Source organism: Daphnia magna, linkage group LG4 (assembly GCF_020631705.1).
Source record: "Daphnia magna isolate NIES linkage group LG4, ASM2063170v1.1, whole genome shotgun sequence".
Lineage (NCBI taxonomy): Eukaryota > Metazoa > Arthropoda > Branchiopoda > Diplostraca > Daphniidae > Daphnia > Daphnia magna.
The window spans coordinates 8382070-8405841 of NC_059185.1; the positions used below are offsets into that span (position 1 = coordinate 8382070).

Below are 23772 nucleotides of genomic sequence, written 5' to 3' on the forward strand. Positions count from 1 at the left end.
GTCTAGCCGAAAAAGATGGTAAGATACTTGTGTAGAGTAGCGCTATATAGGTATATATTTTGTGTTCCAGTGTATTCACGTGAAAAACTGGAACAGCTGGCAAAGCCTCAGTGAAGAAAAAAAGAAAAGGGCTTGCATCGTTCTACGCAATTTTAAGATTTCCAATCGTATGGGGGCCGGACAACCAGCCACGTAAAGACAGTTGAATCAATAAATGAGGCACATAGTTTAATTTTCTCTTGATAGACAGGACATGGCTTTATATTCGAACTTGATTTGTTTAATAAAAGAAATTACAATTATGGCACAGAAAGCGTAGAAAGGTAATCTAAAAAAAGAGAAACAAAAAAACAAAAAAAAAAAGACTGGATGTGTAAGTTAGACTTGTTTGTGGCGGGCGACACGAAAAGGATGGCCAACAAAAAGATGTACAGTGCGACGGCGCAATACATTTTGAAAAAAACAATCTTCGTTTAATCTATGCACAATGCACTGTCTCTCTAGTTTAGTACAGGATTACACAGAATAAAAACCGTCTCGAACACTCAAGGGTAAGGCAGAATTTTTGCAGTCCCCTCCCTTCCTATATCATTTGCATATATATAATAAGTGGGGACCACAAGAGGGGAGGTGAGGGTGGAGGGTCGGGAGGGGGGCTACACCAATAAAAATGATGACACGTTACACAAATTTTTTAAATGTTTAGGTTTGCAAAATGTAGGCATAGATGGAAATGTTGATGCTATGTTTTGTTTTTGTTTTTGTTTTGTTTTTTTTGTCATTTATTTTTTATTTTCCTTTTCACTGACTGGAGACAAGATGGCCACGATTGGAGTAATGCGACAAAAAATCTAATGTACACGTATTTGGCTTAGGGCATGGCTTATATAATCTGCAATCTTTCCCCATAGTAAACTTCCTGCTTGTTAATTTATCTCCCCCCCCCCCCCTCTCCCTTTTTTTTTCTTGTTTTCTTTTTTTTTTTATGTGAAAATTTTCTTCTTGTATAACAATTTGGCGAACAACAAGTCAGTCTGATAGTGATTGAAGTGAGCGTGGTGAACATATTTGTTGTGTGCACAGCAAATGACGTGACATAACAAAAGCGCAGCAATCGCGGGCGTGCACGCACGTCGATTCGGATTGTGTTGGTGCGCGGTTCATTTACCGACTCACTCTCAGCCTCGAGTTTGAGCAAGTTGGTAATACGAAAATCACTCGAAGAGAGAGAGAGAGTGGGACATTTGTTTAAAAAAATAAATAGTGCTTGAGTTGCTTTTGTTTTTATAAATGACGATGACGATATGTAGCGAAAGATACTGTATATCATCTTCAGGTGAAGGTATTTCCATTTTGATCACCATCACACGTGATCTGAATGCTATCCGATCGAATATGCATTCATTTGACCCATAAGTCAAGACGGGTATTGAGACAATATGAACTTGGTCTCACATGTAAGAGGAGGAGGGGGCACCAGTGAATTGTCTGACTGATGAGCAGCCAATTCCAAATTTAGTTTTCTTTTCTTTTCTTTTTCTTTTTTTTTTTTTTTTCTGTTTTTTTCTATTGTTTTCGTTGCCTATAAGTTAGGGCAGGCGGGAAGGACGTCAAGAGGGTTTTCATTGTCCAATGTTGAAACGGAGAAAGAAAGCGATGCGTGTTAACGCCCGGGCACGCCAACTTGGGGCGTGCCTAAAAAAAAAACTCTTTGTACACTATTTACAAGAAACATTTGCTTTCTACCAGTTACGTATATACACGGATCGAGGTAATGAACCCAAAATGTGTAGACCCGGTGATGGCCAGGCTGTAAAAATTTTCAAGTTGCTGCGCTAACATGGCCGCAGGGGCTGTGGCATCCTTCCATGCATTCTGACAAGGACGGCTCTTCCAAAATAAATATTGGACGACCCCGGCAGCTTCGCCGGACTTATTCAGATGCTTTTTTTTCTTTTTCTTTTCCTTTTTTTTTTTTTTTGTTTTTCTTGTTTTGGCTTTGGTTTGATTCTTTATTACAGCCTGGACTGCAAAAATGGCTTGTCTTAAGACAAGGCGTCAAGCTGCTCGGCAAGTTCTGGATGTGCCCGAATCTTCCTGTACCTGTGTCGTATTAACCGACTGTCGCTTTTCTTATGCGAAAATCGTATCGTTCGATCTTGACGGACGCCGATAGCGGTTCTATCTTTGGCTGGATTGGAGATAGTACCGGATGGCGATCGATCCTCTGCGTTTTGCTTTTTACCGCGTCGATGTTTCGATTTCTTGCCAGATTGCTCGGCGTTTCTGTCTCGATGGGTCACCGAGGGTGACGTCGATTTCTTTGGATTTTTCCCGCCATTTGGAGGGCCGTCGCTTTCAACCGTCCATTTGACGGAGGAAGGATCGCTTTCTAGCCGGTCGATTGGACTTAATAAACGCGCCTCAGTGGATAGCAAATCGACGTCGGTGGCGCTGTTTTCAGGGCTGACGCGTTTCGGCTTTGGATGTCGTCCTTCTTTCCGTGGAAGGCGTTCGGGTCGCTTCAGCTGGTTCCATCCGGATGCCGGCGTTGCGACGGTGCTAGCGCCGCCACTGCTGCTGCTGCTGCTGCTGCTGCTGCTTTCCCCGTGGCTCTTTGCCGCCTGCTGATGGCCCGATGTCTTGGGCCGACATTGGCGCGGTCTGCGACATCGCTCCACGTTGCCTCCGCCCTGGGCCGGCGTTTCAGTGGAAAGACAGGAACACTTATTTTTCCTCTTGGATTTCTCTTTGCTACTGACTCGATTGGAGCTAGCCTCTTTTATGGACTGGTCAGACAACTTGGAGCAACGAGGAGCACAACCAGTTGGCTTGACGCTGTTCTTCACAAAGGGAATCCTTTTGTTCAGCTGTATCAGACTAGTTAGGTTCATTCCATCCGGCAGTGATATGTTGCGCACTGGGAAAAAGAGAGCGTGTTTCTCGTTGCTGCCCAAGGCGACGATTGAACGGCCATCGCTTGTTACTTCGCTCTTCAGCCGTAAGCGGCACGGAGAGCCCGTATTGCTGTTGAAAGCCATGTACAAAGACTTTTCGGCTGTTGAGTGCTTGATTGACGTGTACGTATTGTACCAATTGCCTTCCATTTGGTCTCGCAGAATGCAGTCTTGCTCCAAGTGCTCCTGTCGTGACAAAACCAAAGAAAAGAACAGAAAAACTAATTCACTTTTGAGTAACGCAATTGGCCATTTTGTCTACAATTGCAATTATCCAATCAATTACTGTTTTTTTTTTTGTGTGTTTTTTTTTTTTTGTGTGTGTTTTGTTTTTTCACTAAATTCTATTCGAGTATAGTTGGCCGGAAAAAAAGTGGGCCACCACGACAGGAATTCTTGAGGTTCACCAACCAGCTGATATAGTTAGTCTATCTTAGAGCTTACTTAATAGTTTTAATCGCAGTTGAGTGATCACGAAGGCTTGGTTAGCAAAAGAAAAAGAAAAAAAAAGGGCGAAAGATATGTTGATGAATAAAGGCTGGAAAGGAAAAAGGAAAGACTATAGAGGCCTGGCTGCTGAAAGCTTGGAAGAAAGAAAAAAAAGAAAGAGATATTGTCATCCGCTATAGTTGTTGTTTCTGCTGCTGAATGCTGCAACAGGTGCAGCGTAGATGCTTTAGACCAGCTCGCTCATCCGTCACTGTCACGACTGCTGAATACCAACTTGGGAGCAACAGTCTACCTGTTTGCAGCTATCTGGTCTCTGATAATGACGTTGCCGCCAACAACTCGATTGCGGCTACCTCCTTTTTACATTTACCGGCCACCGTCACAGCAGCACCTTCAACCGATCAATTGCGCAGTCCCTCCTCTTTCCATCCCTTCTTCGATATCAAAACTGCTCTACCCGCTATTCTGGCCTTTATCTAACACTGTCTACTTTCCAATTAAACTTTCATAAAATTAAAATGCAAGTTTTTTGGTTTTTTTTTTGTTTGTTTTTTTTCCCTACCATTTCCATTCGAATGGTTTTTTTTTTATTTTTTTTTTTTGGTCTGCGTGTGTCTGTGATTTTTTTTTTCTTTCTTTTCTTTTCGAATGATTGGATTGCAAAGGCTTTTAATCGCTTCCAGCCCAGTTCTTGTTATTTCAGCTAGTTGACTTCTCAGTAGGTTCAAGTCTAATAGTAGCCTACTATGCAAACATAGCACACTAATCAGCTGTTGAAGCATAGATGAAGCGTTGCAGGCGAAAACAGGAACCCAAACATAAAAAAAAATACATAAAAAAACCAAACAAATTGAACATGCAAGTGCAGCTGATCGTTACACCGTAATCAGAGTCGGCTCTCGAGGCATGCAAAGCTCTCAGGGCGCATAATTATTCATACAACAATTGCGCTATGACTCTCGTCCGATCTCTTTTATCTGCGATATACTTGCATTAAGTTCCTCGACCAAAAGTTAAGATGATTTTTTTTTTATTGTTTTCTACGTTTAATACAATTCTCGTAGTCGCTTAAATGAATTGCAAAATGTGTGGAGCTGTTTTGACACTTTTCATTTCTAATGACGAGCTGCAGTCCTTAAATCAAGAGCTTGTTGTGTGACTGATCTAGTTTGCCAATAGCATCTGCTGTAAACGAATACGCATTCGACTTGTTAAAAAAAATAAATAAAATCTGAGATAAAGTCCTAGTATTTTGTAAAATCGCTGCTAACAAACATAAATAATTAAAGCGTTGCTTGAAAGGATTTGCTTGATTAGAATTCTTGGAGGCATTTATATACAACAATGTCGCTTGTAACGGTTGTTTGCTTTCATCTAGCCTCCAACGAATTTGTTATTCAAATGCAAACAGGGAAGAGATATTATGCACCGCACGCAGTGCAAAGCTACGGGAGGATGGAATATGTAAGCGCGCGATAACGGCTGCCTTTTTCAAACTACGACAAACCGAAAATGATTCCAAACGAGATTCATTTCGACGTATACGCGTACGATAGGATTACTTCACATTCATTTTCGATTCTCTAAATAGGGGAGTAGAGAACAACCTGGGTAAAATCACATGGGAATCTCGTAACGTCGGGGCCTTACGAAGCATAAACGTCCAAATCAACGAGCATTTGCCAAAATGGTTTGACGTATCCAGCCAATGGAGCGATTTCTGTTCAGGCCCATACTTGGCCACGGTTTAATTAAGCTGCATCGCGAGATTTGTTTTCTTGGCATTCGAAAATAAGCTAAAGAATGCCCAAGACCTCGTACCTGTCGGAGATGGTGATGCAACAGTTTTCCATTCCAGATTTAGTTATTAAAAAAAAAAGGAAAAAAGACGCAGACAATTTGGGGCGGAAACTGAATCGTCATCGAAGATTATTATTTGTTGGAAACACAATGCCTCAATCAGCTGATGTAGCGTTTTCAAATAGTGATATAGCTATTCGTGCTTGTTGTGATACGAAGCCAGTTGATTTGGGCATCTTTAATCTATACCGCTGAATAAGAAAAGCCGAAATCTAAAAATGCTGGGGTGTGATTTGACAGGATATCCTCAAACATCAAGGCGTTGAATTCATAAATGGATACGCGGGTCAGGTGTCAGACCGATCTGTTAGCCATAAGTGAAATGAGACGGATATTTTGAGTTGCGACCATTCAACGATTAACCTTCGGCGACCTACTCTTGATCTGTTGACTCTGCCGTACTCCGGTTGTGTGTGTGCGTGTGTCTGTGTTAGGAGCTGCCACACGGTCGGGCAATGTAGCTCATAGCCACCGGCTTTTTCATAGAGTTTTTCTTGCTTTCTCTCGACTTTTTTTGTTTGTTGGTTTTTTTGTTGGTTTATTTTATTTTTTTTTTTTTATTTTTTTCTCACCATTAGCCCTACACGAAACACCTGCCATTTTTATGATGTCTTCTTCAGGAGATCGAGCGATGGAATGTGTGCAAAGCTCTCGCCAGCTGCTGCATTGATCTTTGCCAACTGTTTAACAGCATCGTTTGGTCTCTTCCTCGCCGTTCCTCGCCCTCGCCCCACAAGAAAAAAAAAAAGAAAGAAAATCCCCCCTTAAAAAAAAAAAAGAAGAAGAATAAAACTAAAAAAGCGAAAGGGAGAAGGACAGAGGAAGAAAAACAGCCCTATTTAACAAATAAATGCCATTTTTTTTTCTATAGGTAAAAGCTAATGTGAACGGTGATTGTTGTTGCACCTCTACTTTAAAAAATGTTTGGAATGAGAAGGGGAAGAAGGGGGGGGAGGGAAATCGATAGTATTCCTAAACAAGAAGATGAGAGAAAATGTTTCGAATGGAGACGCTAAACTGGATTGACTGGTGTAACGCTGCCGTAGGGGAAAAAGAAACGAAAAACTGAATAGAATGCACGCAATGCATTGACCAAAGTTGACTGCCAGGCCAACACACACACACACACACACATACACACACACACACACACACAGACACACACACACATACAGAGAAGAGTTTTTAAAGCAGCACGTTCTGAGTATACGAGAAAGCCAGCGGGTGCAATCCCGTCCAGCATCTCAAGTAGCTTCGAGACCGGCTTTGAGCCACAGACCACACAGGTTTGTCTGCTCATATGCCTGGTAAATATATTTCTAGCCACTATTGCCCCAAAAGGACCAAAGAACAACAGCAACAACAAAAAACCCAACAAAAAAAAAAAAAATAAATAAATAAATAAAAAAAAAAAATAAATAAATAAATATTTCTAAAAAAATAAACAATAAATCAAGGTGCCGTGCAACCAACGATTTTCTCTTCTCTTCCTCCCTTTCCACTTGGAAGTAAATAGAGCCTAAACGAAGACGAAGATTTCTACGCATTTCTCGGTCCCTCCTCCTTCACGTGAATAATAATGACAAAAGAGAGTTTGATTGATCGCCGTATGGCTTGTCGATTTGAAGGAGCCAAGGGTATAAGAGCAAATTGGATTCGTTGCAAGTTCAGAAATGACCGTGCGTCCAAGACTTTTTTTGTTTTTTTGTTTTTTTTTATATATAGAGAAAGTATTAGTTTAAAAGATTTAAAAAGAAAAGAAAAAATATAGCGCTTCATTTGAATGGAAGAAAAAACCGTGCCATTTTAAGTTAATGGTTAGCAATGGCCAAGTCATGCAAGTAATGAACACACAATACTTACAGAGCCATAAAGCCTTCCGCATTCGTTGATGCACAGATACAAACGAGATGCTATTCCTCGGATGTAGATTCTTCCAAAGCCGACTGCATTTTGCTTCAAAACAGCTAGGTTAAAAAATAAAAAGGAAAGGTAAAAATAATGAAGGAAAAAAAACAAGAAAATGTCTCACATAAACAATGAAAATATAGTATCTGTTTTTGTATTGTTTTGTTTTGTTTGTTCTCCCTGTGGTTAATTGCAGGTATGATTACAGAATGGCTTCATTTGATTTTCTGAAAACTGAGACAAGGACATGCTTTTGTAGATGACTACTTCCAGTTTTTTTCAACTGTTGTAATCTGGGTAATTCCCTCATTTCAAATATGTAAGCACGCAAATCGTAACAGATCGAAATGAGAGAGAAAGAGAGACGTCGCATGGCTATACGACAACATATAAAGTCATAAACTTGATCTGGCTTTCTGTCTATTTCTTTTCCTTTTTTATTATTATTATTTTTTTATTTTTTTATTTATTTTTTATTTTTTCGTTTTTAGAATGGAATGTCGATTTTGTTGCATCTGTTTTCTAGCTGAAATCTATGAATGCGAGCTACGTGTCCACCGTGACGAGACAAACGAGTTTTGTTTGTTTTTTTTTTTTTTTTGTTTTTTGTTTTGTTTTTTTCCTTTCTTTTCTTTCTTTTTCTTCTTTCGTGTAGAGAGAGACTATACCTGATGACCGCTGGAATTTCTGTTTCGTGCTTAGTTGAAATCATAGAGGGGTGCGAGACCGTCAACAGATCCTCATCAAAGGCTTTGAATAAGCAGTACGATTTTTTTTATATTTTTAATTCTCCCTATAATAAAAAAAAAAAAAGCACTTTCGATTCTCTGGCCAGCAGTCAATATACACGGGCAACTTAAAATGCACGGGCTAGTTATTAAAACGAAACTTGAAAATGAACTTGATTATAACAAGGAATAAACATGAAAAAAAAGGGAAAAACTTGACAAGAAAACGGGCACAAAGAAGTGGCTAGGTTATTTTTTGTTGTTGTTGTTGTTCCCCCTTTTTGTTTCTCCTCCTTCTTTGAACAATGAAGTCATCAATCGAATGCTCGACAGAAGACGGAACGAAAAAGAACGTCGGCCATCAGTGGGATGCATCTACTGGCAACAGTCTTTTCTGGTAAGGCAGTTCTCTTAGCCTGTCTGGTTTTCTTATTCCTTTATCCTCGTCTCTCTCGTCTCTCTCTCTCCCTTTTTGTGCCTCTCTCGACGAGCGTGGCTAGTTGCGGCTGATTGAGCGCTTAGTCGTATATGCTTCAACTTATGTTGTGAGACGTCAAAAGAGAAAAAAAAATGAAAAAAAGAAAAGAAAATGGAAGCCTCTGGCAGTCGAACACGACCTGCTATGCATTTATAATGACCTTGTTTGCCTAACCTGCTGCTGCTAGCTGCTTGGCCACCACCCTCCCGCCTCCCCCACCTTCCACGTCGTTGTATAAGCCCCTCTCTTTTTCTTCTTCTTCTTCTTTTCTAGAGGATCGAGGCAGTTACAACCTCCATTCCACTCTTTCCTCGCATCCCACAAAATTATGACAATTATATGTCTATGTTACATTCCTGACGGTCCTTTTTTTGTTGTTGTTCTTTTTTAAAAAGAACTCATGCTGTATGCCACGCACGTGTAGGGTGTAGCAAAAGGTCAAGAGAAATCGAAAAATCCAATATCTTGATGTGGATATCTTATTTTATAACGAGATAAGCTTAGCACCTAATACGGACAAACACCAACTAAATCGAACGAGATTACCGTTACGGTCACAACATTTTTTGTTGTTGTTGTTTTGAATTTTTATTGACAACTTTGAACGGATGATGTGCTTGTGCTTGTCCATCAAAACCCAATCTGGCAATGCTTTTGGTTTTGTTTTTGTTTTCCATCAAAGAGAAGATTGGGCTAAATCGATGCGACTAGACAAGACGAAAAATCGCGCGTTCAAACGATTACGTAACAGCAAAAGGGGAGCGGTTCAACGCAACATCTTCGCCTCCTACTAACAAACAGACAAAGCTTAACCCAAAAAATTGGAAACAATGTCGTGGCACGAGTGACAAAAGAATTGCGCATTTTGAAACGAACAAAGAGAAATGCCTAATTTATGTGCAGACGAATGACCAAGTTACACATTGACACGCTAACGGTCTCCGTGGGAAATGAGCGGAGCAATAGGGGATCCATTTCTCTGAAAACATGTTTCGCCGTTTGGAACAATCAAATAGGTTTGCGTTGAAGGCTTCCTCAAGCCGAGTACTCTAATTCAATAACTCTCATCGGCCGCCATGAAAAATAGGCGATCGCCAAACAGTTTGATTAGCAAGCCGTTCCAAATGCACGAAAAACATTTCGTGAAGCCGGCCACTATTTTTCGCCACTCTCTGCTAAGTCCTCTCACCCAAGGATCCGGTTGAAACACAACTCGTGTGCAACAGCTCATTTCTTCAGAGACTCACTATCTTTGGTTTGCAAATAAGACACTGGAAGAAAAGTGAAGCCACACGAAAAAAATAAAAAAAAATAAAAATAAAAAAAAAATGTCGGATTGAGTACCAACTCAAAATTGCCCTGCTGTCTTCTTCCGTAAATCCCCCCTTCCACTGCTTAACATTTGCTCAATCTGCTGCTCCCATTACGTCTGCTATCGATGTAAAAAGAATCATCCCACTATGAATTCTCGTTCTCGGATAGAGAGACAAACAAAAAGAAAAGCCTGTCCGTCCTTGTTAAGTAGATAAGCTCCATGTCAACTGAGAAGGCCGAGAAAAGGTGTAGAAATCCGAACCTGACTTTGACTCGGCTTCCATACAGCTGGGCTTATTCCATACACCGATGGCCACTTTATACCGGTCATATTCTGTTTCTAGTGGTCCAGATTTGTGCGCGTCTTCCTGATTGTCGCATTATGTTTGGGGCGTCAATGAAGCTGTATACCTTTTCGACAACGTTGCCGTCATGACTAATTTAACAAACATTTATCCTTTTCGAAAAGAATCAAAAGAAAGAGGCACCTCCAGTTACGATTTGGAGATAGTGCGGGGAAGAAGAAAAGAAAAGAAAAGAAAAGAAAAAAAAAAAAAGTGCCAACATTTGAATTGGTATACGTTCGGGGGACATGTTAAGTTTTCTAGAAGAGACAAAGCGAATCGTGGCGTTCCGTGGTGCTCTCAACACGGCAAAAGTTATTTGAACTGACGCTTCGAAATGAACCTGATATGGCCAACGCAAAACAAAAAAGGAAAAACCAAGTAGGTAAAAAAAAAAAAAAAATACTGACGAGATGGGAGGGGACCGCCTGTGGATCGGATTGCCTGCTGGCTGCTCACCTGCCTACAAATGAAGATATTGCCGATAGTTGGACGAGATAAACTGGAAGCCGGTCTCAGCTTTTGCCCGCCAGACCTTTTGCTGCGTCCGAGACCTCGAACATATTTTATCTCTACATATTTACGCTACTACGTAGCATTGCTTTTCTCTTTTTTCTTTTTTTTTCTCTTTCTCTCCTTTATAAAAAATAAAATAAAAATCAAAATAAAACTAACTTGCATCGCCCGTTGAAGGCTCACTTTTTTTGTTCGTTGTTATCTGTAATTTAATCCGCATTTTCAATATGTTTTCGCCGCACGTTAGAGACTGTGCCACACATGAAATCTCTCACCAAAACAAGTGCGAACACATGCGAAGAAAAGCAATTAAAGTTTAGCTTGCGAGCCTTGACACGGGCGATAGATCAGCGAAATTGTAAGCCAACACTGAAAAGAAGACAAACTACCAGCCATTCCGTACGTGTCTTCTTCAGTTCAGCTGTTGGCTCGCGCAAGAAACGCTGTCAACCTTACATCTAAGCTTTTAATGGCTCCTCCCGACTTACATCTTGTGTCTATTAAGCTTTGTCTAAATAAAAAATTCAACGTATTTCAAATGCGAATGATTTGAGTTGCAACGCAGCCGACTGCCACGACCTACGAAACTTTTGATTAAAAGGGCGTTGTCTTTTGTTGTTGTTATTGTTTGTTTTCTTTCCCCTGTTTGTTTGTTTTTAATTTCTATTTTTATGATGAGCATAAACACAACAAGCCGGTCACATCCCCACCACGTTGAAGATTCTTCCAACTGCCATCAAAATAAAATTGGTAGCCCAGTTTTGTTAAGCCTTATTTTCCAGTGTCAATCATGATACACTGATTTTCTTTTTAAGCATCCATCCATCCTTTATGGCATGGTTTGTTTTTGTTTTGTTGTTGTTGTTTTTTTTCCAGATCACAAGAGTTTTCTAGCGATTCAAAGAAATTGCGGCACATGTTTATAAAGAATTGGATAAGGCGAAAAAGCAAATGGAACCGATTTCTCGGTTTCGGCACTGCAGACTTGCCATTGTACAGCCTTGAGTAGCCTATATATACTGACTGCATCTAGGCTAAAAGAAAAAAAAAGTTCAAAACAGCCTTCGTGTTCTACACCATACATATAATATCTGTGATTATGTTTATAGTTTATACTGTACGTATATAGGCTAGGTATATAGTAGGCTACTATACATGTCAAATGAATATTTTCGTTCAGATCGGAAAGTTTGGTGCTGGTCGACAAATCCTAGTTATGCATGTCAATCTGATAGGATCTGGTTGTGGGTTCGAAAAACGAACCGAAAACTGCTGCCACTCATATGGAAAAAGGAAAATGGTTTTCCAAATTTATCGGAGGTCATATGGTAACCAATCCTGTTTATATTTTTGTCTTATTTTCCTTTCTCGTGACCACCTGAGAACGAGAACCTAGACGCAGAGAGAGAGAGAAAATGATTTTCGTTCGACATGTAGCTGTCGGCGTGCAAGCAGCCTCAACTCGTTTCTTCCCAGTCGCAAGTAAAATGTCGTCTGCGGTGAAACACGCAACATCAAAACGGAAAACAAATGCGAAAAGGAGCGCAATTTTTCGTCCTTTGGATGTGTGCGTCGCGGGACCAACTATCCGATGGGTCGGAGGTTGTGCCCAAAAGGCCGAAACCGAAATAAAATGTCAGAAAAAGAACCCCCCCCACCTCCCAAAAAAAAAACATAAAAAAAAATCGTTTGTCCTACTGAAAAACAGGTTTTTTGGTTTTCTCTGCCATTAGTTGATTTGTTTGCATGGCACGCTGCATTTGGTTTACAAGTATAGTCGATGAACTATCTTTTCCTTTAATTGTGTCAAATCTTGGAATTGTGCTTGTTTTCCTCTTTCTCATTCCCTGTCGTCTCGTCGCATATAAGCTTTGAGCTACACTTTGTTTGTTTCATAATTGCTAACGGTAATTAAAGCGATCGTGATATCGCGATGGCGTATAATTGTGAAATCAGACAAGAAATCGGCCGGAAAGTGCGCAGTGTCATCACTGCTTTCGTCCGGCTGATGAGCTGCATGTTTTAGTTTGTACGCGATTGAGACGAACGTCCAAGTGGATGGCAAAATTGGAATAGAAAGAGTGTTTTGTTCAGAAAAGGACGACTTGCAAGACAATACGATAAGAATGTGGACACCGGTGATGTGGTGGCAAACAAGGCAGACCGGACCTTTTGTCGCGTATACGGGTTACGGGTTAAGACGCTAGCAGAACCTCATCTGCATACAGTTGGCATACACAAGCGCAAAGGTACGCTGGTGAATGTTTCCCGAAGAATTCCTTGACGTCACTGGTCCGATGCCAGTTTATCACATTAGAAAATATTTGCTTATTTTCGTCGATAAGGACGGATGTCTTGCTTACCAGCAACATTCCCCCCTTCCCTCTCCCGTTCTCTGGACACCTGAGGTACTGCAGCTACTGAATGCCTCGAAAAATTCTCCAACCACGAATCCGTTTCCGCCCCTCTCAACGCATTGCAAAAGGGTGGACTTGCAGACTCAAATGATTGACGTTGCTTAATCAACTCTAACGTTCTTTTCGACGTGGATTTCCAATTTCCAATTCAAAGTGAACGATAACAACGTCCAAGAGTTTGAGATCTACGCCGTTTTCTTTTCTTCTCAGTTGTCAATAACCGGGCCAATAAAAAATAACAATTCGTTTCACCGTCGTATAATTACGTATGCGCGTTCGTAATGGTTCGTCAACCATCTTGATCGCTAGCATTCGTGATGGCCATAGTGTGCGCATGGTGACATGTTCAACGCCAATTACACGCAACGGGCGTTGAGTTTGTCTTCGTCGAGAACATGGCACGGAATATGGTTATCTCTATATAGTCGGGCGCCATTGTCTTGATTGCTCAATCATGATCTTGAATTCATGTGGAAAAAGACAAAAGAAAAAAGGGCAAAACAGACAACGAAAACAAAACAAAAGGGAAAAAGAAAACAAGTCCCAATTGTTGGAACGCTGCCAATAGTCCAATACCAACGCATGGCTGATATATTCGGCATCCTTTAAAAGACCAGGTGATAATTAATCGGTCTCCGAATTCTAGTTTGGACATTCGGGAATGTGTGGAAAGTTTCGAGGATGGACCATGGCTTTGTTTCGGTCAGACTCGTTGAGTCGCGGTGTAGACGTGATACTGACACGAAAATGGCGCGATGTAGATGGACAAAACACAAAAAAGCATTCGCCCACAGGGAACTGGAATATTTGCTCGATACAAAATAACTTCAGGTAACGGCGAGGCAGGCGACTGCTGTTTCAAAGGCGACATCGAGAACATCACGTGCCGCAACGGAGTAGAAAACCAAACAAGACAAAAAACATGGAAACATCTATTTTTGGACAACGACGGGAAGTTTCGACGGCCTTGCCCATCCTTCGTTGATTATCGTTTTGTGTTCCAGTAAAGTTGGGCAAACATTGGACAGGTGTTGGTCATTTTTTGTTTTGTTTTTCTAGTTGGATTCGAGCATAATGAGCGACGCTTTAGGAATAGAGGATAATTGGAAAGCGAATGGATTTCCAATCAACCGGCCAATGAAACGTCCATCTTGCCAAACAAAAATAAAGCAGCAAGGAAATGTTACTTATTTATTTTGTAGATAAAGTAAGCAAAGAGAATTGAGGCCAGCTTTTTGGGAAGTTTGAATGTCAAAGTGGGCCATCGGTCTGACCGGCAACGAAACGAGCGGGTGGTTGGTTAAAATGGGTGGGACAAAAGCTATGGATGGAAAGAGAATGCCCCCTTCTCCGAGGTAAAATAAAATAAAAAGGAATGCACTGCAAGTCTGTGAGTTCTTAAGATGTTGCCTCTAGTCGCTATGTGGAAGCTGAAGAGAGGAAAAAAAAAGGGAAGAAAACGCACAAGAAAAATAAAAAAATAAAATAAAGAAAAGAGAGAGAAAGAGAGAGAGAGAGAGAAAAAAAGTGCAATTCATTGCTGTAGTCGAAAACGGTGGCTTTTAGCGCGTCTGGAAAACATTTTCATGTCTTCTGGTTGTTGCTCCTTTTCTTTTCCTCTTGCGGTAAACGATGTCTTATTCTGGAGAGTGGCGCGGCCTCTGCTTCTGCTGATCTCCTCCCTTGCTTTCACGACTGATGGCCTGACCATAACTGCTTATCCCCCCTCTGGGGTCTTAGTCAATAAATAAAGACATTTCGACGAAAGTTAATGGGCACAAAAGAAGCGCGAGTTCTCCATTTACATGTTGAACAGTTGCAACAACCTTCATACCCTTAGCTCTGCCAATAAATTTCCTTTTACCTCTGCCTTTCTTTGTGTATGCCTGCCGAATAACACATTCCATTCCTTACGTAGTTCACCCGTAGCTGCGCGTCCGAAAATTAAGAAAGAGTTCCTTCGCCAGTCGCCATTCTTCGACAGATGTGGAAAACCACCGAAAAAGAGATTCCTTTCATGGGCAGGTCAACTCCAAGTGATTTAACTGGGCTACCAGCTCTCGGCAAACCAAAAAGGAATGCGTCTTTTCTTTTTTTCTTTCATTCTTTTCTTTCATTCTTTCATTCTTTCTTTCTTTCATTCTTTCTTTATTTCTTTCATTCTTTCTTTCTTTCTTTCTTTCTTTCTTTCTTTCCACCGTTTCGAAAGATTCTCTCATTTTCTATAACACCAAAACAGATAACCGACAGTCACGTTCCACCTCTACGTAGTAGACATTTTTCTTTTTTTTCTTTCTTCCTTTACTTTCCTTTACTTCTCTTTACTTCTTCCCCTTTTTGATGCACAAAAACTGTTTCGTTATAGATTACAGTACACACACACACTTGTAACATTTGTCCCCGGTGCACGTTACGGTTGGATTTGATGTGGCTCTCTTTGAATTTTGTCTGCAATCAGACAGCATTTCTTTCTCTGCCTTTTTTGTATTGTTATTTTTTTCGTTCTTCTCTCTTTATTGCATCTTTACTGCTTCTTCTTTTAAGCGTTTTTAACAGTTTACTGTGGCATACAACCCAAAGGGCCTTGCTTGATGCTCTAAAGAGGTTTCTCCGAAACTTCAAACATCGCATCATTTATCTATTGCCGAGAGCCAGCACGATGAATTCATCAACGAGGGAAAACAGCGCATCGTAACTCTTGAAAGAACAACAACAACAACAAAGACATGCAAACGCCAGTCGCACAAAAAAGCAAATCATTTCCAAAGCTAGCGCGCTAATCAAACAATAATGATTCGAAAAAGAAACAAACAAAAAAAAAACAAAAACAAACAAACGCAGCATCCGTTTCAAAAGTGACAACAACTAGACACACAACGTATGATGTATGGTCGGTGTCTGCAAGTTCACCTGTCCACTTGTGTGTGTACTCTTTTCATTTGCCTTCCATTGCCGTGTAAATAGAATTCTTTCTTTTCTTTTTCCTCTTCCCGCCCCCTTTCCTTCCCAATTCACGATTCCTTTTCGTCTCTTCTTCTTCCAATTAGGGGAACACCTACCCTCGACGCAAACTTGTGCTCGTTGTTTTTATCCCATCCTGCTTTTAAGCATCTCCCCATCTCTCTTCCCGTATTTCTTAAAAAAAAAGTTTTCTTTTTTCCTTACGTTCATTTGAGTTCTCCTTTTACGTAGGTAAGGTGGCACAAACAAGAAACGAATGAAAAATCGCTTTGCTAGACAGGCATCGTTCAGACGAACCAGCATGCGCTGATTGTCTGCAGCCTTGACCGGAATTAGTTTTTTGTTGTTGTTTTGTTTTGTTGTTTTTTGTGCGTCGTAGCCTCTTACTTGCTTGGACTGGCCATTTGGTTCTCTTTTTTTTTTTGGTTGTGTTCAGCTGTTGGCGGTGTGAATTCTTTTTTGGAAATGGATGATAATAATAGCCGTATCGAAAATTGGCAATCCTTTTGTAGAATCAAACAGCTTTATCCCCCAATCCCCTCAAATATTTTTAATCGGCGTAACGAGTTGAGTTGAAAAACCAAAAAAAATCAATCAGATAATAAAAAAATTCCTTTTTCAAAATAGGGAGCTTATAATGTTCGGGCTTCATCGAAATCGGCTGGAATTCGGCCGGATGTCGAACTAAATCACACGACGTTGCATCGTGGCCAACGGTTGCCGATCGAAAACGATCGAATGACTTTCTGAATCGGCACAGTTGGACGAACTTGATAAGCATCGTGTCCTGTGTTCTACTGGAACACAAGACGCGCACGGTAGGTATATAGCGTTTAATAGACTTTGGTTACACGAATATAGCTTCCTGCATTGCTCCAACCGCAGGTTGTATTCAAGTTATGACAGGGTTTACCTGAAAGAAGAAAAAAACTCAAAAAACTCAAAAAACTCTTCCCTTTTTATTATGGAAATAACTTTGGACAGCTTTGGCTATGTCTGAGAGATTACGAAAAGTCGATGTGCGCTCTTTCTTCTCCTTCGCAGGAGGTCTCTACCAGAGGAGCAGATAAATCTTCAGAGATGGCAAAAAAACCAACAACAAAACAGCAACAACAACAACAAAAACATGTTCCAAGTTATGATGTGTTGGCCTGATAAGAATGCCACGCACGAGAATGAAAGAAATATCTACGGGGATTTTTTTGCTCCCACAAATCCGGGGAGTCGGAAAGGTTCATTTATTTCTTTATTTGTTTTCAAGTATTTCCGTAGCATTAAGCCCTTTTTTTGGGGGAGGGTCTCTAACGCGTACTGATTTTTCTGAACGAAAGATGGTTAGTCTACCTAGCAATCAATAAGTGAGTGTAATTTAGATGAGGAATGATCGAATGTTTTCATTAGCGCTGATGACGAAAGACAACCAACCAAGCCAAGCCAATAGCAAAACTGATGAAAACGTTAATAACTGCAATGTCCTTTTCTTTTCCCGCTTGAAGTTGGAGAAGTAGGTGACACGCAGAAATGCTTGAAAAGAAAAAAAGAAAGAAAAAAACGGAATTCCATGATTGTTGGACCAATGGTCAAAGACTATGCTAATAGGCGTTGCGTTGCTCTACGTTCACACCTGCACATTCCGTGTTCGCTTGTCAGACACCGCTCATAACACGACGAAATCCGCACAACAACAACAAAAAACTGAATAATTTTTTGGAACTTTCCATTCTAAACGGCGAGACGATTATAGTGGCAATAGAGATAGCGAATCAACAGCGTACGGCAGATAAAATAAACGGACAAAGGAAAGTAAATATGTCGTGAAATCTGAGCTCTGTCGAATGGGAAAATATCTTTTTTTCTTTCTTTCTTTTTCTCTCTCTCAGGCAATGGGAAAATAATCAAAACGAAAAAAAAAGGAAAAAAAATCTGGCGCGTTAAGTTAACTTCGGTAAATACGTTAAATAATCAAACATGATGCGGTAATTGTTAAGGCAGTTCTTGTACATGTGGAGGGCTTTGGCAAATCGAACAGGAATAACAGACAAGGGGGGCTGCACCGGTAACCCAATCTACGCTTTTCAACCCCCCTACGCGGAACCATGTTTCCTTTCTTTTGCTTCCTCCTTTGCTCCGGTTGGCGCATTCTGAATGAACCCAGCCGGACTCGTGCCTGATGGACTTGGGGGGGAATGTATACACATACATAGGGAGTCAAAAAAAAAAAAAAAAAAACCCTGATATACCTCTGTTTTTACACAGTAGGCTGAACAAGCCTGTCTATTGTATTCGTGTAGAGAATGAAGAGCCCCTGTTTGGGATTATCAAACGGCTGTTGGACATTATATACCCCCTTAGTTGTGGACGTCTGATGCCAGTGTATGAGTAAGGAATAAAAAAATAAAGAGGACGGACACAATAGTATTCCAGGGGGAGGCACAGGCCATAATAGAGAGAGAGAGAGAGAGAGAGACCGAAAGGGGAGGTGGAGGGGTGTACCGGTTGTCGGAGAGTTAAAACTAAATCGGAGGGGGGAATAAGAGGGGAATAAGGGGAAATAAGAAGAGAGGAAGTAGGAACAGACGCCAGGTTATCCGATCCTTCGAGGGACAATGGACTAACAACAAGAGGAAGAAAATCGAAAAAAACGAAGGCAATGGGGAAAACAAAAAATATGTGTAGAAAGAAAAAGAAAACGGCTGCATCGGTAAGTTGAACGCAACAAAAGCCCGTCTTGAGCTTCCTTTCTTGTTTTGATTTGTTGTGTGCCATGCCTTTAGGCCTGCCACATTGTAAGAGACGCTTTATTCTGAAACGAGCGGCTGCTATTACACAGAATGAAAGCCGCATGGGACGCATTGATGCACAAGTGCTGCCGCCATAAGCTCCGTCTAAATGACCCTCATTATTACAGCGGGACGTACTGCGCACATCCATCGATCACGTTATCCATTCAGCACTGGAACTTTCGTGGACTGTCTGTCCTCGTCACCTCTTTTGTCTCGTCCCTTTGATTGTTTTCGGCCCACCATTCATAGTTTCTCTCTCGCCAAACGATCTTCACCGACGTTTGCGTTAAGCTGTGAAAACACGTGGCGCGGACGCGATCATCTCTGGAAACACGATGACATTTGCACAAGGGCCCAATCAGCTGCACAGGGCAATAAGGGTCTTTTGTTCTCTATCGCTTTTACTGGCCATGGCTAACATTTAGAAGGAGACGACGATTACTGGAGATGTAGCAATCAAGAGGGGAGCGTTATTTGTAGCAGATGGTAGCGCAGGCAAATGCGATTCGCCAACTGCATATTATTAATGATGTCTATAGTTTCTAGTCGATCAAAGATCACGCCGCTATTCGACAGCGAAAAAAGCAAAACAAAAATAAAACTGCGCGTATGCTAATCGCGACAGAGAATAGAAAAAAAAAAAAAAAAGAGGCAAGTTATTTGTTTGCTTGAAAAGGAGAGAAAACGAGGGTGTGTCGGTTCAATTAGGCGTGGCTTAAAACGTCCGCATTCAATGCAAAAAGAAAAAGAAAAGCCGCAGCCTCCATTTGATGCTTCTGCGGGTTGAAGTCTTTCGCGTTGCACTTCATCATGCACGGCCGTAGGCTTTACACCGCAACTCCTTAAACGTATTGGCCTCGTTGATTTCTATCGCCTTCTTTTCTGTTTCGCAACACGTCGACATTTCAAAGTGGATTCAGACAGTCAAGTGGCCGATCATTCTTGCAAATTTTCCAGTTCACGGAAACAAAAAGAAAGGGCAAGGGGCTTTGCGAAACCAGGGCGCATCTACAATGGATAGGTAATTCACATTGCAGCGTTCGACCAACAGAGGAGCCATCAGTCAGGAAACAATTCGTTGGTCGCGGTTATGCAGGGTAGGCCTATAATATTACAAACTTCCACACATTCAAACGGATCAAAGAAACTAGAAATGATGTAAGCAGCCGAAAGAAAAGGCCACGTATGCCTGACGCCTCCCCTCTCATTTAAACCTGCCAGCTTCAAGGTTGTCATTCCCAGAAGAAAAATAAAAACGTCCCTAAAGATAACAATCCGATGTCACCGATTCCGGACTTTTGATTGGCCGCGTAAACGTTAAAGCGGCATCAGAGTTTATGTAACAACAGACACTAACCAAAAGAGAGAAATTGAGCGAGCCTCACAACATTATTGGGCACGAATCTTACCAAAGGTAAAACCATTTAAAAACAACAAAACAAATGTTTTTTTCGCCATATTTGATCAAGTGTTCAAAAGTGGATTAAGCGCACATTTCTTTTCGAGAAAACAAAAAAACAAAACAAGCTGTTGCCATTCTCTAACCAGCTAATTAACCAAGGGGAAACACGCGACTATGTACTATGAGTTTTGTAATAGTCACATAGCCTCTTTCAATAATGAAAAAATGCAAATGAAAACTGATGAACGGATAGACGAGATTGGGCTACTTACAATAGAAACTGGAATCGTGTCCTGTGGCGCTGACTGTGCCGTTGGGGAAACTCTGAATGTAAAGATTGTTTTTGCTTAGTAGCCGAAGGATTGATCCTTCCTCCGTTGTACTGCCACTGCTGCTCTCTTTGGATGGCGCTGCTGGTTTGTATCCTCCGTAACCGTGAGCTAAAAGAGGAGCCACATGTTGCTGCTGTTGCTGCTGTTGCTGCTGCTGCTGTTGATGATGGTGGTGGTGGTGGAAGCGACTGTGAGGATGTTGGGAGGCACCACTGTTAACGCTCGAGCCACCAGTTGCAGCCACCATGTTGGCGGCCGTTTGTATTGGCTGGAAGATGGAAACGGTTGGCGGTGTGATGTGAGCACCAGGATCGGCTCTCGCTAGGGCAATGTAATTATTGCTGCCTGCTGATGTGGAGGAAAGATCCCGTTCGCCGGTGGCAACGGAGGTGGCGTGCGATGGCTCTACCTGTGCCGACAAGAGGAGGAGATGAGTGACGAGGAGCGGAACGAGCAGGATCCAGCGGCAGCAGCGACAGCGGAAGGTCCCGAGGCCACGGCTAGGGCCACGAATCATGACGGCCCCGCCCTCGGCGACCCCAACAATCGATTTTTTTGAACGGCAGTTATTGCCGCACACAGTGAGTAGCACAATCGCTTGATGGATGGCTGAAGTTGTTGAGCGGTGAAATGGGCACCCAACTGAAACGTTGTCTGGGCACTCGACTAGGCCGCTCGGAAGCTCGGAGATTGGCAAGCACTGACGCAAACTAGTCACACATACGAGTGGCTACGACACAACGCGCTCAATGCCAACTGTAAACTGCGTCTCGCTTGCCGAACAATCCGTTTCTTGTCCAATTTGATGGTGGCCAATGATAGCAGCTGAATGGACGGCCGGTTCCTGCCACTCATTACCCCACCCCACGATTTTGCAATTTCAAAAATAATAATAATAAGAAGAAGAATTCAAAAAAAAAAAGAAAAGAAAAAAAGGCCAGACGTAGTAGGTTGGAAAGGGTTTGATTTAGTAAAAGACGGATTAGAAAATTCTTTGATCAGAGGAAGCTCAGAAAAGCACTGCAAATATATCTTTTTTCTTGTATCCTTTCGTTGTTTTTATTTTAGTTTATTTTATTTTATTTTATTTTATTTTATTTTATTTTATTTAAGCAAGGATTTCCTTAATTTTTTTTTTTTTCTTGTATTCCAAATTTTATGGCTGCTTCTGCGTCTTCTTGCGAAGACCTAACAGCAAATGCGATGACACCCGCCAGTAAGGGACTAATGGTCTGTGCCCGCGTTTCTTCTCAAATTTCCCACTCAGGGTTTCACATTGGTGTTGCAGTTGCAGCAGGGTGGGATATAGTGTTGGTTTTTTTGTTTTTCCTGTTTTCTTTTCTTTATTTTTTTTTTTTTTTTAAAGAGAGAGAGAGACAGAGAGAAGAGCGGGGAGAGAGGGCGGCTGATGGACAAAAGAGGGTGGGTGGTTACGGCTTCAAACAAGGCAATTTGGGAAGTCTTCTGGCCGTTACAAGACTCAATGTCCCAACTAATTTGATTGCGAAGAAGACGAAGAAGACGAAAAAGAAGAAGAAGAAGAAGAAGAAGAAGAAGAAGAAGAAGAAGAAGAAGAAGAAAGAAAATTTACACGTCGAAAGAAATCGAAAACCAAAGTCAACAACAAACAAAGACAAAGGCACAGTTGCAATGCGAGCTGAGCAAAATCAACGAGCCCAGTTATTTTCGTTTGTTGTGTTTTTCTTTTCTTTTCTTTCTTTCTTCTTTCTAATTGGCACGGATTTTGTATTATTATTATTATTATTCTTTTGTTTCTTAATTCCGTTTTTTTCAAAGGCAAATTGGAAGAGAAGGCTCAGTTTGGCTTCAAGAGCAAGGTCCACAGTAAGGCCAGCTGAAGAGGAACGAGAAAGAGGCGCGTCGAAGCGCAATAGGTCGTGTAGCAAGTGGACGGACGCCTGCTCAGATGAAGACGTTCACTAAGAGCAGCTCTACTAGGCTCTTGCCACCTGGAGGGTGATGGCTGGAGGACGAAGCTCCCTTGCAGTTGGCCGTCACAGACTAGCAGCTGAGTCAAGAAACACGGCGCACAAGCGCACCACAAATTCGAGGTGGCTCTGCGAGCTAAGCGCAGAAACCAGGACGTGAGAAACGACGACGACGACGACGGCGGCGGCGGCGGCGGCAAATCAGGGAATTGGCCAACAACACTGCTGTGCATGGCTACACGGAAGCCCCCCGACCGTTTATCCAACTGCTGATTGGCAGGGCGGTGCCGGTTGAGCCAATGGACACGCTAATAAAGGCGCGATGCGGCCGTAGGCCCACAACGACGACGTCACTTGGTAATGGAAACACTCGGCGGCGGCCACCGTTTGCCGCAGCATTGGTCAACACCAACCGACACTGAAGCCGTAACTGAACCGCTCACAGCGTCAGTCGACGGCATCGCACAGAGTAGAGAAAACAAGAGTCATTTTTTCGTTTTTCTTTTGGTTTTTTTTCTTCTAAATTTTCTTGTTTTCTTTTTTGATTTAAATAATTATTGGTTATTTAAAACGGGGATTTAGAACCAAAGGTGAGAGAGGCAAATCAAAATAAAAAAAAAAAAACAAATAATAAGAAAAGAAAAGGAGGGATCAGATTACGGTAGGATGGATGTTTTGGGAACGAAACGCACGGGTGGGCAATTAGTACGACGGAGTGTTATTGAAATCACGTTTCGATGCGGTGTGTATCAAGAGATGGCGAGTTTTTAATATTTCATCAAATATTATTCGGTGCACCAAAAACAGAAAAAAAACAACAATGAAATAAACTATTCAAGGTATCCGTAGGTTGTCACTTTGGGTGTATAGTCCCTTCTGGTCAAACGGTCATCAGCCGAATTGTGAATGAACTTGTTGGCTCAAATACAAGCAAATCTCGGAAAGAAAACATCAACTAAGATTGCACCTTTTTTTTTTTTTTTCCTTTTCTTGAATTTATTTATTGATATTTTTCTTTTTCGATTTCTTGTACTTTTCAGCCTCTCAATAACACCGTGCACAAAACGGATCAAAGTGCGCCAAACTGTTTGGAAGATCCCATCGGCAGCGCTGCAGCGCGACTACTGATTGTGCGCTAGTCTTGTGGAAGAGGGCGCCTCCTGGAACACTGAGCCCGTCGGCCAGCAGATGGTGGCAGAGTGTGGAGAAGGGAGGGGAGGTGGGCAGGGGTGGTGTCTGACCGGGAGAACAGGGGGAGGTAAAAAAAAAAAAAAAAAAAAAAAAAAAAAAAAAAAGGAGGGCTGGATGGGTGGGGATTGAAAGGGAGAGAGGGAGGGGTTTGTTGCCTGCTGAACTGTTGGTGTGTGGCGAGA

General features: G+C 41.7%; 1 protein-coding gene across 1 annotated transcript; it reads right to left on the reverse strand.

Annotated features, from left to right (window-relative positions):
- Positions 1–211: 211 nt before the first annotated feature.
- Positions 212–23573, reverse strand: LOC116921336. The gene is made up of 3 exons (XM_032927601.2): positions 20391–23573; positions 7131–7234; positions 212–3143 (listed from the first exon to the last, which is right to left on the reverse strand). The coding sequence occupies exons 1-3, from the start codon at positions 20965–20967 to the stop codon at positions 2046–2048; spliced, it is 1779 nt and encodes a 592-aa protein (XP_032783492.2). The 5' UTR covers positions 20968–23573; the 3' UTR covers positions 212–2045.
- Positions 23574–23772: the final 199 nt, after the last annotated feature.

Coding starts and splice junctions, on each gene's coding strand:
- LOC116921336 (XM_032927601.2), bottom strand. CDS start 20,967: ATGATTCGTGGCCCTAGCCGTGGCCTCGGGACCTTCCGCTGTCGCTGC. Junction 7,235..20,390: donor ACACGATTCCAGTTTCTATT/GTAAGTAGCCCA, acceptor TTTTTAACCTAG/CTGTTTTGAAGCAAAATGCA. Junction 3,144..7,130: donor GCGGAAGGCTTTATGGCTCT/GTAAGTATTGTG, acceptor TTGTCACGACAG/GAGCACTTGGAGCAAGACTG.